The sequence below is a fragment of the Thrips palmi genome, unplaced genomic scaffold (assembly GCF_012932325.1).
Source record: "Thrips palmi isolate BJ-2018 unplaced genomic scaffold, TpBJ-2018v1 HiC_scaffold_12, whole genome shotgun sequence".
NCBI classification, from domain to species: Eukaryota; Metazoa; Arthropoda; class Insecta; order Thysanoptera; family Thripidae; genus Thrips; species Thrips palmi.
This window is the reverse complement of record NW_023144623.1, coordinates 11,240,948-11,256,995: the sequence shown is the minus strand read 5'-3', so window position 1 is coordinate 11,256,995 and position 16,048 is coordinate 11,240,948. Positions and strand designations below refer to the sequence as shown.

The window sequence follows — 16,048 nt, the reverse complement described above, 5'->3', positions numbered from 1 at the left end:
CGCGCCGCAAGGCCACTCCGGGATGCTGCCGGACTACCTGCTGGCCGCGCTGACACGGGGCGCCTCCCTCCTCCAGACCCACCCTCGGGCGTCCGGCCCTCCGTCGCGGTTGGTGTAAGGCCCATCTATTTCGCTCGCATGGAATTAATAAAAATGTCTATGTATGTGGTCACGACGTGTTATGGCCGGGGGGACACGGACAAGGGACACACACACACACACACACACACACACACACACGCACGCACACACACACAGGGCGGCCGACCACCGGCGGTACGGGCGTCTACTTTGGCGGTTTTGAATAAAACATGATGACATTAGACGCAGGAGAGACGCAGGCGAGACGCCAGGCCAACTCAGTCAGGGCGAGAGTGCGGCAGTGCAGCCAGCTCGGCGACTTCGGGTCCCGTCGGTCCTCCGTCCCCCGTCCCCGGTTCCCTGCCCGGCCGCGGGGAAGTCGTACAGGAATCCGATAATGTCTTCTGTCCTGGACCTCGGCGTGGTCCACGGCGTCCTCGTCGTCCTCGGCGTGGTCCTGGCCGCCGTTACAGTCATGGGTGCTATGGGGCGTGCTGTGCGCCTCGGCGATGAGGACGGCGATATTGGCTGCACTGCTGTGTCTTCCGCAATTTTATGTTGTTTTTTGCGTTCCCTTTTTTTGCGGGGTAATTTCCGTCGTGATGCGTCCTTGCCGGTTATTATTTTTATTCAAATGGACAGCCGCGCGGCCCGGCCGCCGTTCCGCGGGGCGGCTTCAATGAGCGCGCAGTTCGAGGAGGAGTCCTCCAGAAACAATTACTGGTGGAAAAATAAAATATAAACCGGTGCTTTCTTTCTGCTTCTCCTCCCCCCGCCCTCGGCGTGCCCCGTTCGTCTCTGACGCCCCGAATGTGTGGGAGGAGGTGGCGCGACCGGGAAGTGGGGATTCAATAGTCCGCCGGGTGGCAGGCGCGGGCTGGGGGCAGAAGCAGGCAGAAGTGATGGAAGAGCTCAAAGATCCACTTGGACGAGGCGGCCAAAAAGCGCAGCGGGATGAAAGGCTCCGAAGGTTGCAGCGCGGGGTAGGGGGAAGTCCTGGAAGTGTTTTCGCCCGGTCAGCGCCAGGGCGGGGCCCTGGGCCGTGGGGCTCGCGGCCAGGGCTAGACCGGACGCTGGGCGGCCCCGCCGGGCACAAGGCCGGGCACAAGGCCGGGCAGGGGGCAGCGGGGGACAACCGTCTTGCAGACGCGCGTTTGATATACTGCGTGGAAAAAGCGGCCGCCTCTTCTTCTCCTCGCCTTTCCTTCCGGCTTTCCGTTGATATTTGCCTCATGTTATTATCCGCGGCTTCTTTTATATGGATATGAAGGCCTCCCTCTCTTCCTCGCTCTCTCTCTTCCTCTCTTTCTTCCTGCCCCTTTCGCGCGGCCTGCGGTCAGAAAAAGAACGGAAGGTCTAGCCTGCCCCATCGGCGGGCAGGCGGTCCGGCCCCAGACGGCACACACCGCCCCCTGCAGTCTGCTTTCGGGGAGGGAGGAAAAAACGCAACACGTTATTCGACTGGAGGTTTGCTTTATTTATCTTTGTGCGCGATGGGTACCGCACATCTTGTCTGTTTGTCTGTCTGCCTGGGTGTCTGTCTGTCTGTCTGCCTGTCTGTCTGCTCTTGCGCCGAAGTCGTGAGGGTCAGTTTGAGGCTTTAGGGACGCGTCGTCGGGCGACAGGGATCGGATTCTCGAGAGGGGCGCTGGAGGCGGCTCGGCACGGCCCCGAAAAATGGCGCTTGAAAGCGAGAAAGTGCCTCACTCCATTGGAAGAGTGCCACCATTTGTTTGAGGCTAAAAGCCGGCCACCGGTGAGGGTGCGCCGCGCGCAGGCGGCGCGCTCGGCAGCGTGCAGCCTGCGCGGTAGGCAACGCGCCCGCACCCCTGCCGCCGGGTTGCCTACCTGCCGGGCGCTCTGTCCGCCGCTTGGTGGAAGGCAGCTTCACCAGCTTCACCAGCCTCACAGGCTTCACCAGCCTCACCGTGAAATTCGCTTCTCGTGATTACTTTTCGCCCCCTCCTCTTTCTCCGCAAACCGTGCAAGCCGCATTTCATTCCGCCCTCGCTGGGGCCGCGCCGCGCCGTGCCGTGCCAGGCCCCTCGCATGTGGTGTACTATTTCTCGCCGTTTTGAACCGCGCGCCGCCGCTGCCTCTCTCGGCCTCGCTGCCCGACTGAGCCCCGAGAGCACGCGTTTCTTTGCGGAGATGAGGTGTACTACGCTGCGGTGTGTCAATCCCCGACCTGTGATTGGATTCCTTCTCCTTCCTCTCCTTCTTCTGCCACTGCTCTGTGCGTGTGTGTGTGTGCGTGTGTGCGTGTGACCCCCGTGGCGTATGGATTCTGGTGTGTACTTCGAGCTGTGAGTTTGTCTTACCAAATGTATCTGTCTCTATGCATCTATCCATCTGTACAGCCATCCATACCCCCCATCCATCTATCTATCTGCACCCCCCCCCCTTTTCTGACTTGAGACATAAATCTTCACAGCGTGGGGCGTTGCTCAAGCAGATGTCGACCGTGCGAATCCCCTTTAAGGCCCCCCCCCCCTTCCCCACTCACTATCTCACTTTCTCGTCTCTCGACTTTCTTTTTCTGGCGTTTCTATTTACTGAGCGGCGCGCAAACTTTTTCTATTACGTGCCGCTGGACGCGTTTTGTATGTATCAGTCTGAATAAAGATGACGTGTGGAAACTGTTTCCGGAAGGGAGGCTTGAGGCGGCGGCTCCCTCGCGCCGCGATTCCGGCTTTGGCGCGGTTTTCAACCGTTTTCAAATGTTTTCAAAGCGCGACACGTGCGGCGCCAAGGTTGTTGTTTCGCTCTTCGGCGCGAGTCCCCACCGCCTTCTCTCTTCGGAAACTCGATAACGGAGCAATCGGAATAACGGGACGGAGTGCCGCTCCGATGGGAATCGGAAAAGGACGCAGAATGAGAGAGCGGCGGCAAATTCGGAATTTGAGTGAAAGGGAAAGGACACTGTCCGTCCGCGGCTTCTTGGTGGAAAAATGGAAATGAGATCTCCGGAATAGTTTGGATGAATCTGGCGGCGCGTCTGGGGCTAATCTTCTCTCCCCGTGCCGCGGCGGCGTGCCCCGAGGGACTCCCCCTCCCCCCCTCCCCACCTGCCCCCGTCCTTTTGGCGAGCTCGCAGTATTAGCTGGCGAGTGCCTGGCAGCCTCGCCAGCCTCGCGTCACTCGCGACCCAGCTGCTGTGAAATTAGGAATGTGGGATGTTGGCAGCAGTGCGTGCGCAAACACGTGCGTGCGATATGAGGCGGCCGGTTTTCGCGAGTGGCGAGGAATCGAGGCGCCCCGCGTTCATTTCGGGGAGGTTGGCAGCGCGGGGCCTATCTGCTCCCCAGAGGGCCCCACCCCACCCCGCCCCACCCCACCCCACCCCACCCCACCCCACCCTCGGCCGCCGTCCGATCCCCGCACTAATAAGTCAGCAAACTTGCGTCCGTCAAAGAGCCACAGTTTAATTACGTGGACGTTTGTTCTCCTCGCCCCCCAGCAGCACCCCGCCGTGCCCCCCGGCCCCCGGCTCCCGCCCCCCGGCCCCGCCGCCGGACCCCTGGGGGGAGCAGGGCGAGGCAGACCGTCTTTATCCCGCCGCTCTCCCTTAAGCCCTTGTTTGTCTCCTCGAGCCCCACCTGGTTCCCCCTCCTTCATCATTCGCATCAGCAGCATACCCTTTCCCTAATCTCAATTTTTCATATTTTTTCAAATTTCAAATTTTTGCCACTTTTTTTTTTTGGTACTTGCAAATGAGGAAGTGAACGCAGGTGTAATTTGCCGGGCGATTAATCATCCGGTCGGAACCGGAAGTGGCAGCCTGATGGTATCACGGCGCACGTAATACGTGCATTAGGCCTTGACCCACTGCAGGGCCACTGAAGGGCCGCCGCAGGGCCGCCAGGGCTGCGGTATCGCAAACGGGGCGTGAAATCGGGGACCGCCAAAAAGTGACGCTGCCGGTCGGTCGGGGGAGTTTATTTGAGCGGATCAATAAAGAAAAGTTGTTTGGAAAAAAAGGAACTCTTTTGTTGGGTGCGGTGCGCGCGCAACCTGCTATTACATTTTTTTTGTCCTCATCTGACTGCGCTGCTCGGGCCGATAACAACTTTGTACCCCGACTGAGGGGGCTGCATCCCCCCCCCCTCTTTTCCGGCCCGCCCCTCTGTGGTTACTGCCCTGGATAAGCGCCATGATGGATTAGTGGCTTCGCTTTCTTTTCGCTCGTTTTACAGTGGCGATACGTGCCTCGCCGCGCTTACGCCCACTGTGTCTCTCTCGCTCCGCTGCGGCACGCCCTGTGGGTGCGAGAGAGACGGAGCTACGAAAGCCCGGGTCGGAATCAACCTGTGGGCGGCACAGTTGCGGGCCCCGGCGACAATCGCGAAACAGTAATGGATTTCAAGAACCTCTCCGCGGCGTTTGTTTGTGTGTGTGTGTGTGTGTGTGTGTGTGTGTGTGTGTGTGTGTGTGTGTGTGTGTGTGTGTGTGTGTGTGTGTGTGCCCGTGCTTCCCCGCCCCCGTTTTTTCCACTCAGGCCGCCGGCAAGGGGTTTCGAACCGAGGGCGTGGCGGCGCGGCTGCGAGGCCCAATCTGTTTCCCCCTTTCCCCAGGTCAATGTGATGAATGGCGGTTCCGCGTGGAATTCCCCGAGTCTAATCCCGTTTTTTCTCTTTCCGCAGAGTCCGCACCGAGAGCCAGGGCGGCGCCTGGTGCCCCAAGCTGCAGATCACCACCTCCCCCAACGAGTGGCTGCAGGTGGAGCTGCACTCGGTGCACGTCATCACGGCCGTGGAGACGCAGGGCCGCTTCGGCAACGGCCAGGGCCAGGAGTACGCCGAGGCCTACATGCTGGAGTACTACCGGCCGCGCCTGGACAAGTGGGTGCGCTACCGGGACGAGAACGGCCAGGAGGTGAGTGTTAGCCGCGTGGTTAGTGTGGTCGGGTGCGGACCGTGAGGTCGTGGGTTCGACACCCGGCGACGGTGGTTTTTTTTCGAGGGGGGATGCCGTTGTTTTTGATTCGGTGCGCCATTGCCGGCAATGTTCATCCATATTCCCTTTAGCCGCGTGGTTAGCGTGGTCGAGTGCGGACCACGAGGCCGTGGGTTCAACCCCCGGCGACGGTGAGTTTTTTTTTCGGGTGGGGATGCTGTTGTTGTTGATTCGACGTGCCACTGCCGGCAGTGTACATCCGTATTCCCTTCCAGGAGGCCGTTCCAGGCCGTCCCAGGCCGTCCTACAGTGCCGCTAACTGACAGTACAGTCACGTCCTTGCGCCGTCGTGCTCATCTCGACCGAGAAGTTGGACCGGCCCGGCCCCCACTCCACTGGAGACTCCGGGAGACTCCGGCCAGCAGTGCCCTAACGAATGCAGTGCTGCAATAATAATGACGCCGATATCCCCGACTGGGTCTCCGGGTTTTCGGGTCTCCGGGTTCTCTGGTTGTTTTCCCGCGCAATCCAAGCCCCCCGTCGTCACCTGGCGGGGGGCGGCGTGACCTACTGATTGGAGTGCTGCTCTCCAAGGCCTCCCCGGCGGGGCGAGCGCGACAAAGTCCCCGGCCTTCCGAACGTAAACGCGGCGAGGATGTTGACGCCGAGACGCGTCACTGACGCGTCGCAGCCGCCTCTCTAAAAGTCGTCGTTCGCTTGCCGCCGCGGCGTTTGGATTCCCGAAAAGAGATTCATGGCTGCGGCTGGCTCCTTGTAAACAGTGGGGGAAGCCCCCGGTTTTTTGTTATTTTTTTTCGTGGGCGCGGGCTGCGGGTGCGGGGGATCGAACCCGTGCCGCTGCCGCCGCCGCCGCGGTGCTCCGATTCTGGGAAGGCGGGCTGGCTGGCGCTGCACTGCAATGCTCGGCAACGCCCCACAGTGTTTGTTATTAACGCGACCGAGATTCGGCCGCAGCTGTTGGCCGCGGACGTCCGCGCGTGCCAGTGTGGGTGCGGGTGCATCGCGGCGACAGACAAATTACGGCGGTGATAACGCATGGGGCAGTGCAGTACGTACACTGTGGGGCAGTGCCGCTTGGCGGCTTGGCGCTGTGGAACAGGTGGCGTGGCCGCGCAGTTCGGCGACGCGGGGGACGGCCAGGACCACGCCGACGACGCAGCAGCGCGACGCACTTGGCCGAGTTTATGCCGATGGCCGCCGTGCAGCTGCGGCCGTTGTTCGCGCGCGGCTCCAAGTAGGCCTCCACGTAGGCCTCCACGGCGGCGCCTCGGAGCGTCGCGGAGCCTCCCCCGCCACGCCGTGAAGGGCACGACTACGCCCGTAATGGCGAATTTATGTCGCAAGGTGGCGGCACTCCGCCGCTCCGTCTTTCTCGCGCTCGCAGGGCGTGCCGGCCGGGTGCGAGAGAGACAGAGCGACTGCTCGGAATCACTCTGCTGCTGGCGGCGGGGCGTCGCGGCGGCGCGGCGTCGGGAGGGGGTTCGTCGCGGGCCTCCTCGGACCGCCCCGGACCGCCCCGCCCGGTCGATGCGCCCCGCCGCCCCGCCCGTCGAAACGCTGCTCGAAACTTACCGTTTCTTTGTTGTTGTTGTTTTCCTCTTCTCCACGGCGGCGCGGCGAGAGTTTTTAAAAACCGCGGAGCTAATAAGAATCTGCCGGCGTGCCGCGGCCCGTGAGGCGGCCCGTGAGGCGGCAGGGCGATGCCGGCCGCGGAAGTGGCGGATATTAAATTCTTCTCGCGTCGGGATATTGTGAGGCGGCGGGCCTGCAGGCTGCGTCCCGGCGCGGCCTTCGTCGCGCCGTCTCTCTCGCACTCGCACGGCGGCCCGCTGGGGTGCGAGAGAGACGGAGCGACGCCCGGAGTCTGCCCGCTGGCCGCGCACGGCGAGACCTCCCCGCCCCTCCCCGGCACCTTGAATGCCATCTCGAGAAGCATTCGATTTATTTGCCTTGTGATACCCCCCTCCCCCTTTCAGAATTGGCTCCGCGTGGATGTAGTGGCGTTAATGCCGTCGCCAGAGAGGCCCATTCCGTTTCATGAGCCTGGAAAGGAAAAAAAAAGATTTCAATGAGTAATGTGACTTTTTCGAAAATGGCGTCTAAATTTTACAGCCCGCGCTGCTGGTGGTGGGCTTTCGCTTCTCTGCGCAAAATAAGAGTTTTTCATTTTCGATTTTACTTAATTATTCCGACTGTGTGCGGGGAAACGGGTACCATTCAAGTTTCCGCTTTGAAATGGCCGACACTTTTCGTGTGGACTCGGGCCAAATTACCTTGTTTGTACACAATGCGCGCGCGCGTGTGTGCGTGTGTGCGTGTGTGCGTGTGTGCGCGTTGTTGTACGCGAAAGCTTTGCCAGCCACGCCAGGCTCATCTTTTTGATGTGTGCTTGTCAGGATGGACACAAGCCTCGTTCCAGACCACGTAGACTATTGAATTACCCCGCGTATGTGCATGTGCGTGTGTGTGTGTGTGTGTGCGCGCGCGTGTGCGTGTCCACGCGTGGAGATGCAAGTGGCACGGTGAATGGCGTAAGGCCTCGTGCAGAACCAATAACTCGGAGCAAAGTGAGCCGGGCGAATCGGATTACCGCACTACAGGGCTGCCTGCCTGGCTGTCCGGCCGCCTGTGGCTGCCAGCTCGGGCTGCCGGACCTAATTGGCGCCAGGACAATGGCCAATGAATGCAGCCGGTCAAAATAACGCCGCCGCTCTGTGAATGGGTGCTTGGGCCTGCCTGATTCCATTCGACCTGCTTCGGAGGGTCGTTGTCGTCGTAGCCGAGGGCGTGCGCGTGTATGTGCGTGTGTGAGTGTGTGTGAGTGTGTGTGTGTGTGTGTGTGTGTGTGTGTACGTGTGTGCACGCGCGTGGGGCGGAAGTTAGTAATGTGACGATGCTACTGTCCGACGCGTGACGGACTCAACGTGACACAGAGTGTGTCGCACGACAGTGTGACGGGCCGAGGTATGAAAATGACTGTGCCGTGCCAACAAGTTCGCCTCTTGGGCGCGTCTCAAAGGGCTTTTGGAGCAGCTTCCACTGGGTCTTGTCGACGGCGCGCAGGTCGGCGAGCCCTTGTACGGCCGCTCACCCGCCCCCTATCTCCACCCGATGATCATAATAATCATGTCTAAGAGGCGCACCTCGAAATATTGCCAAATACTTCAGGGACTCTGGGCGGCAGCGGGCCCTCTGTCTGTCTGTCTGTCCGCCAGGCAGTGTTTTCGCCGCTGTGTGTGCACACCGCTCGAGCTATCGAAGCCACTCCAATCCAGACGACACAGGGCTGACATCCCATCCCATTGATATGCCAAGCAATGCCGAGCAATGCCGCGCAATGGCACGGCAGGGAAGGTGAAACGAAATTGACGTGGAGATGGAGAGGCAGGCAGCCAGGCAGGCAGCCAGGCGCTTTCTGATTCGCTTCCCATTTCGGAATCAAGGAAGGCGATCCGATCCGCTGTTGTGTGGCGCCAGACTGCCAGACGACGCCGCTTGCCGTCTGCCAGTGTGCCTGGCGGCCTGGCGGGGCGCGCTGGGGCTTCCCTCGTCTCATTGTGGAGCCCCGGCTTTGTAAGCGCGAGCAAAATTAACGAAATCCCGCGGGGTTCCATCCACACGGTGATGGCTTAAGCAGTTGCCGAGGTGGTTGCGAACCGCATTCAGAGTTTCGGTTTCGGGACCAAGTTTCGGGGGAGTACCGCACCGTTCGACATACGCTCCCCGACGCACGGAGCGCTGCCCCGCCACGCCCTGGCTTCTCCGAGTGGCGGGTATTAATCCCAGCCCTCGTGGGAGGCGCCAGGTGCCGCGTCCCCAAGGTCCCCCGCAGTGCCGCGGGGCCCCGATGAAATCAGGCAGGCGCCCCGCGGGGCGTTGCCGGGAACGAACGGGCGCCTAGTTCCACTCCGGGGACCTTCCCAGCCCGAAAACTAACGATCGGACGCCATTTTTTGGGTGGCGCGGCTCGTGCGTGCACTGCGTAGCGTAACGACTGTTGCTCTTTAATTCCCGTAGTGCCACCACACTGCCTCGGCCGCCACCACCACCCCGCACCTGGCCGTCGTGCACGTGGCGGCCGTCAACGCGCCCCGCCGCCCCGCGCCGCGCCCTCGACATGACGCCCTTTATGTCGTCCATCCAGCGGGCTTTACGGTGGGGCGGCCAGCCTGCACCGTGTACGACACGTCCAATTTAATACAAGTTACCCCCAAAAAAAAAAAAAAGAAATCGAAAGGCTTTGGTATTTCTGCGCTTTCTGCAAGAGTGCGCACAGCACGGTGTACCTCACCTCGCGCGGCGCTGTGCCAAGCAGGACCAAGTCCTTCTCCAAGTTTTTCCCCGTGCGATGTGTATCTCGGGGGCGGCCAGGGGCGGCCAGGTCGGAGCCACAGGCTGATCCCCTACAGTGCTCCGTCGCTCTGTCTCTCTCGCACCCCAGCGGAGCGCCCCACGCGTGCGAGAGAGACGCGCTGGGCGCGAGCAGCGCAGTGAACCCCGTGATCCTTGCTACCTATTCTTTGCCCGCAGTATTGATTCTCCCTCCCACCGCCCGCCTTCCTTCTCTATCTCTCTCTTTCTGTCTGACAGACGTTTCTCAGGACGGAGTCCACACTGTTCCGAGTCTAATAACTCGAAAAAAAATTGGGAAGGGGTTTGTGGGGCTGGCGACGGGGACGAGGGCCTGCTTGTAGGGAAAGCGCGCCGCCGGGCCGCTACGGCGCCCCGGATATCGGCACAGGTAGATGGCGGAGGGGCGGCCGTCTGGCTCTGAGCGCTCCCCTTCACCCTCTCTCACTCACACGCACACACACACGCACGAGTCGTTGAAGGACGAATGTAAGGGCCCATTGCATCCCCTGCATGCGCTGCGCACCCTTTTCTTCCCCATTCTGCCCGGGGCGATATCACCTTCTCTCTCTCTTTCTCTCTCTCTCCCGAGCCCACCGCCCTTCGCTTGATTGTATCCAATTGGCTTATCCCCCTTCAAGAGAATGTGGCTGGATGATAGATTTTTTTTTTGCCACGCGTGCGAAGTAGCAACCTTCCTTCCTTCAAAAAAATATATATATCCAGTAGGTAGTTTGTTTCGCGACCCAGGTGGAATATCGGCCAATTTAATTTTGCCGGTGGAAGCTGGGGGCTCTGGCGACCGCCTCTAAGCGGACTCAAGACTGTCTTTAAAAGCCGCCGTAAAAGTCGTCCCTCTCCCTCCCACCCCCGCCTCGCCCCCGCCAGTATCGCCGTCTCCCTTCCAATATAAACGTTTTGCGATCATAACCGTTAAATTGACGACGCCACAGGATAGACCGGTGGCGCCAAACTTTGAACGGCCCCCCATAAAGTCCCACTCGAATTACGATATTATTATCGAGTATAAATATTTCCGCGTAATGATTTTTCCTCCTTTCCCTCGCGGTTATTCTCCCCCCTTTAAAAAAAAATAAACAAAATCAACAACAACAACAACAAAAAAGAACGTTTTGGTGGAGTATGCCACTGGGGCGGGGCGAAGGGTGGCTGTTTCCATATTCACTGCACGCGTGCGTTGGTGTGCGTGTGTGTGACACTTTGTGATCGCAGCAACACGCGGAAAGTAAACTGGCTCGCACCTGAATTGTTTACGCCTTTCTCTCTCCCCCCCCCCCTCTCTCTCTCTCTTTTTTTTTTGTCCGTCTCCCCCTTCATTGCCCTTACGCGTGTTTCATTGCGGGGATCCATGGGGGCCTCTGGGGACTCTGTGTGTGTCTGTGTGTGTTCATGAGCGTCACTTTATTTTGCACAGGTGGCCGCCCTGCGAGTGCCAACGACGGCGAAGGGAGAGATGATAACTTTTTTTTGTCTTGCTGGCGACAGTAGTGGTGTCTCGGTCGCGCAGGCGCCGCCGATATGATGATTACACACGACTGTGTGTGTGCGCGCGTGTTCGTTCGTGTTTTCCTACCTCAATCCATCAACTATTCCCAATACTTTGGACGCGGCGCGGCGCCCCGGTGGTGGCAGTGGCGTGGCAGTGGTGTGGCAGTGGCGTGGCAGTGGCGTGCCCCGAGGCGGCGCGCCACGCGGTGCCACGCCACTGCGAATGGGCAAAGTGCATCGGAACGACTCGGCCGTTTCCTCCGTTTCGCCTTCCGATGACATGAAACGTTAAACGCGACGTAAAGTAACTCGCCGTCCCTTCCCCGTCCCCTCCTCCACGGTTATTCGAGACGCGCCCCGCCCCGCCGCCGCGCTCCCTCCGCTACTACTGCACTGCACTTTATTTTGGTCGTCATTTGGGCCCCGCCCCGCCCCGCCCGGCCTGCTGCTGGTGCGCCGCCGCCTTCCTCCTCGTGACGAGTGTCGTCTGCTTCGTTATTCGCAGCCGTCTCTGTCTGGCTCCGCTGGACTGCGAATAATGAACGCAGCGCTTGTTAAGGAAGTCATGGACATGATGGCTGCAGGGAGTGTGCGTGGCCCCGGTGGCCCCCGCGCCCTCCTGGTCAATGATTGATTCGGAAAAGGGTTGTTGAGCGGGGGTCGGGGAGGGGGTGGGAGGCGTAGTAAAGGGGGCATTCTGACTGCAGGCAGCAATTATCCTCGCCGGGTCGATACTCCTTGCATTACCATAAGTATAGCAGTGCGGGGGCAGCGCCGGGCAGCGCCGGGCAGCGCGGCCCTAATACGGACGAAGTGGCCCGCGTTAATGGCGACCTGAAATTCGGCTGATAGTGCGGTACAAGTCGCTGTTGTTGTTGGTTGTTGTTGTTGTTGTTGTTGCCGTTGTTGCCGATGTGAGAAGAGCGATGGACGTGAAATGCCCTGCATATTGTTCCTTCGCGCCGCTTCGCGCGCTGCCACGCGTCGTGGTCTGTTTGCCTGCCTCGGTTTCGCTCGCTCTCCGATAGTGACGCCATCAAAATTGAAAGGTCTGACCGCTTCACTGTGTGTGTGTATATGTGTGTGTGTGTGAGGCGTCGCGTGTGATCCGATACTCCGATGGCATCGACCGCCGTTGACTCACTGCAAAAGAGTAACGTGGCCTTTAGCGCGTGGCCGTCGCACAGTGTGCCGGAAGACCGGTGGAGGCGGTGGTTAGAATCTCGAACGCGTTTTGAGCTCCAGAGTCGCTAAATGGGACTCGAGCCGAGCGCGTGACCCCACCAATGGATTCCTCGTCCGGAGAGCAATCCATTGGTGGGGTCACACGTCCGGTTCGAGCCCTGTTTAGCTACTCTGGAGCTCAAAACGCGCCTAGAGCTCTGGCCGCCTGCGGCCCCACTACCGTTGACCGCCAGCAGGCGCCGCGAATCAAAACAAGACTCTTTTCCGTCGCTCTGCCTCTCTCGCACTCGCGGGCCGCGCAGGGGTGCGAGAGAGACAGTGCGAGGGGGGCGTCGAGCCTGCAGCCCGTAGCTTCCATAATTCACCGGCTCGTTTTCCGGCCTGTAACCGAGATACGCCAAATCCCGGCGCCGACTCCAGTTCTCCGGGCCGAACCCCGAACGGCGCGGCGGCGTGGCAGGCAGACGCACTTAATGAACAGATATGGATTTAATTAAGTCGAGGTGGGGCTGCGCCCGGGCTGCGCCTCAGCCGCTCCCCGGAGTGAAAAACAGCGCCAACTTGTTCGGGCCCGCACTGTTTCTTGCCGATGGACAAGTTGAGTCGCCGGCCGGGTTTACTAAGGCGGAGGGATCGCCGGGAAAAAACGGAATCCCGCGGCCCAATTGAATGCCCAGGTCGGGGTCGCGACGCGCGGCCAGGAAGTGAAATTTAAAAATGGCCGCCCCGCGCGACTCGGCGAGGGGAAGCCACGGCGTTAATTGGGCTCGCTTCGTTTGAGGCGGGGCGGGGCGGGGCGGGGCGGGGCGGGGCGGGGCGGGGTGTTTGATCCCCGCGGTTGTAATAAACGCCTTCCGGGGCACGGCAGCAGCACGGTACGGCACGGGGCCCTGCTTTAGAGTGTTCAGGGATTTCGGAATGTTTCAGGGAGAAATTCCGGGAATGATTTTGTTTTGATTCGGGCTTTGCTGAGACGGAATGCAGCCACGTTACCACCGTTCCTCCGTGCGTCGCACAGTGCGCCAGAAGACCGGTGGAGGCAGAAAAATTCTAGACGTTTTTTGAGCTTAAGGGTAGCTAAACAGGACTCGAATCGAACGTGTGACTCCACCAATGGATTGCTCTCTGAACGAGGAATCCATTGGCAGGGTCGCACGATCGGTTCGAGTCCCATTTAGCGACTCTGGAGCTCAAAAGGCGTCCAGAATTTCGGCCGCCTCCACCGGTCTTCTGGCCCACTGTGCGTGGTGCGTGCGTCACACTCTTCCGTGAACTTCATCGTCTCTCGCGGGGATTGTAATTAGCTGGTCTAGCCTCGCCGCGGCCGGGCATGGGAAAATGAAAACCGAAAGACGAGGCGTCTGAGCAGTTTGTGCAAACACAATCATGTCAAGCACACCCACGCGAAACCCAGCCGTGTAATCCCGGCTGTCTCAGCGGCCAGGTGATATCCGGACTTGATTAAATATCCTGGCTCCTCACAGTCCCACGACCGTTTTTAAAAACTCTCCACAATTAAAGTCGTACGATTAAGTCGTCAGGGCGATTTTGGCTGACCGGCGCGGTCGGCGAACCCGCCCTGGTCTCCGGTATCGGCGCGCCTCGCACGCCGCGGGCGTCGCGGCCGATGGGGGCGTGTTAGCGTCACGCCGCTCGTCCCGAGGCTCGCCGCGTGGCCTGGCCTGGCGTAGCATTTCGCGAACGCCTCGCGCATCTGATTATCCGATTATCAGGTGTGTTTACGGCCACGTGGTGCGGGGACCTGGAGACGCCCCGGGGCCGGCCTGCGCGGCGCACAGTGGGCCAGAAGACCGGTGGAGGCGGCCAAAACTCTAGACGCGTTTTGAGCTCCAGAGTCGCTAAATGGGCCTCAAACCAAACGTGTGACCCCACCAATGGATTGCTCTCCGAACGAGGAATCCATTGGTGGGGTCACACGTGCGGTTCGAGTCCCATTTAGCGACTCTGGAGCTCAAAACGCGTCTAGAGTTTTGGCCGCCTCCACCGGTCCTCTGGCCCACTGTGCGGCGAGGCCCCGCCAGTCCGACTGACAGTAAAATGGTGTAGCTGTCAGGGCGAGCGGCGCGGGCACTGCGGGCTCTGCGCCTCACGCCTCCGTTCCGACGCGTACCCGAGAGACGGACTGCCCTGCCCTTCTGACCGACTTGTTTCTCTGTTCCAGGTGCTCAAGGGCAACGAGAACACCTACCTGGAGGCCAAGCGCGACCTGAACCCGCCCATCAGGGCTTCGCGCATCCGCTTCCTGCCCTACTCGTTCCACCGCCGCACCGTGTGCATGCGCGTCGAGCTGTATGGCTGCCAGTGGAACGGTGAGTGTCGCACAGTGTGCCAGACGACCGATGCCGACGGCCAAAACTCTAGACGCGTTTTGAGATCCAGAGTCGCTAAATGGGACTCGAACCGAGCATGTGACCCCCACCAATAGACTCCTCGTTCGGAGAGCAATCCATTGGTGGGGTCACACGTTCGGTTCGAGTCCTGTTAAGCGACTCTGGAGCTCAAAACGCGTCAAGACCTTTGGCCGCGTCTTCTGCGCCGTGTCGAGCGAGTGAGAGAGTGGGAGGGGGGCTTCACACTATTCGCGATAAGCCGAACAAACAGGGCCTGGATGTTCAGTACCGGCCGGAGAAGTGGTCCCCGGTTGAGCGGCTCGAGACGCGTTGCCGCGCTGCGCTTGACTGATGATTCCACATGATGTACGACCTCCCCGTGAAAACTTCTTCTCCGAGTGGGAATGGGTGACGGCATGCCCCCCCCCCTCCCCCGCCGGTCAGCCTGTCGAGGCGCGATGGATGGGGGCGCGCGCGGCAGAGTGCGAAAAGCTCACCGGGACGTGGCGCCCGGACTCCGAGCGGGGCGCTCTGTCTCTCTCGCACTCCCACGTGGTGGCCCATGAGTGCGAGGGAGACAGACGCGCTCTTCGGAAGCAGCCGGCTGGTATTGCCGCCGCTCTGCTCCAGTCACAAGTCAATATATACGGCTCGGTGGCTAATCTCTGGCCGTCTGTGTCCCGACAATCCCGACGGCCAGGGCGACGGCCAGGACGCCGTCGAGGCCCAAATTGAGGCGGGCGGATAAAGCCCACTGCCAACACGGCACGGCGGCGCGGCCCGAGGTGTGGCGGCGCTAAGCCCCGCTGCGCTACCAGGACCACGAGACGACGGGGTGGCGCGGCGGGGGCAGGCCCCTTCCTGTTTAGACACCGTCCGCGTGAATTGACGTGGCCTCCTCGGACGACAGGGCCGACAAGGCAGGGCCGGCGGGGCAGGGAGTCGAGTTTACCGAGCCGCTCTCCAGCCGACCTCCAGACCAGCGCCACCACCAAGCCCAGAGAAAATAAAAAAGAAACATCCGCTTAATTTTTTGACAGCCCCCACCACACTCTTGCAAAACCGCGACACTACTAACTGAACTTAAATAGCAGCCGCACGTTCCAAGTTTTGTCGCCCCACTAACGGAATGTCTCTCTTTCTCTGCCGACAGAGGGCGTGGTGTGCTACTCCATGCCGCAGGGCGACAAGCGCGGTGCCTGGGAGTTCTACGACAACACCTACGACGGCCACTGGGACGGCGACGCGCTGCACCGCGGCCTGGGCCAGCTCACGGACGGGCGCGTGGGGCCCGACAACTTCAAGATGGGCTACCACGAGCAGGACAGAGGTAAGCCACCACTTTCTCGTCGTCTTCCTCCTTGTTTTTTCGGCGGTTTGATCGAGAATCGACGGGCAATATCGGGCGCGCTGCATTTGAAATGGAAATGGACACTCTTCTCCCTCTGCCTTCGTGTCATCCCTGCAGCCGATTGTAATGACAATGGCAGTGGCCGTGTTGGATTACCGATTCCTCGGACCGCGTCGATCGACTTGGCTTTTTTCTTCGTCCCTTTCGGGACGTCCTCTTTACACAAAGTAGCCTCTCTCGCCAGCGCTCCGCGGCGAGGCGCTGACTCTTCGTCTTCTGCGTCGAAATTCAACGAGCGAGCTGA

At 60.4% G+C, this 16,048-nt stretch overlaps 1 protein-coding gene across 2 annotated transcripts in view; it reads left to right on the top strand.

Moving 5' to 3' along the window:
* LOC117640252 (discoidin domain-containing receptor 2-like) overlaps nt 1-16,048 on the top strand; it is a 126,023-nt gene that overhangs the window by 91,868 nt on the left and 18,107 nt on the right. For both annotated transcript variants that reach the window (XM_034376589.1, XM_034376588.1), the window contains exons 5-7: nt 4,725-4,956; nt 14,225-14,372; nt 15,547-15,723. In XM_034376589.1, coding sequence (XP_034232480.1) covers nt 4,725-4,956; nt 14,225-14,372; nt 15,547-15,723 — 557 coding nt within the window. The remainder of the gene's footprint in view (nt 1-4,724; nt 4,957-14,224; nt 14,373-15,546; nt 15,724-16,048) is intronic.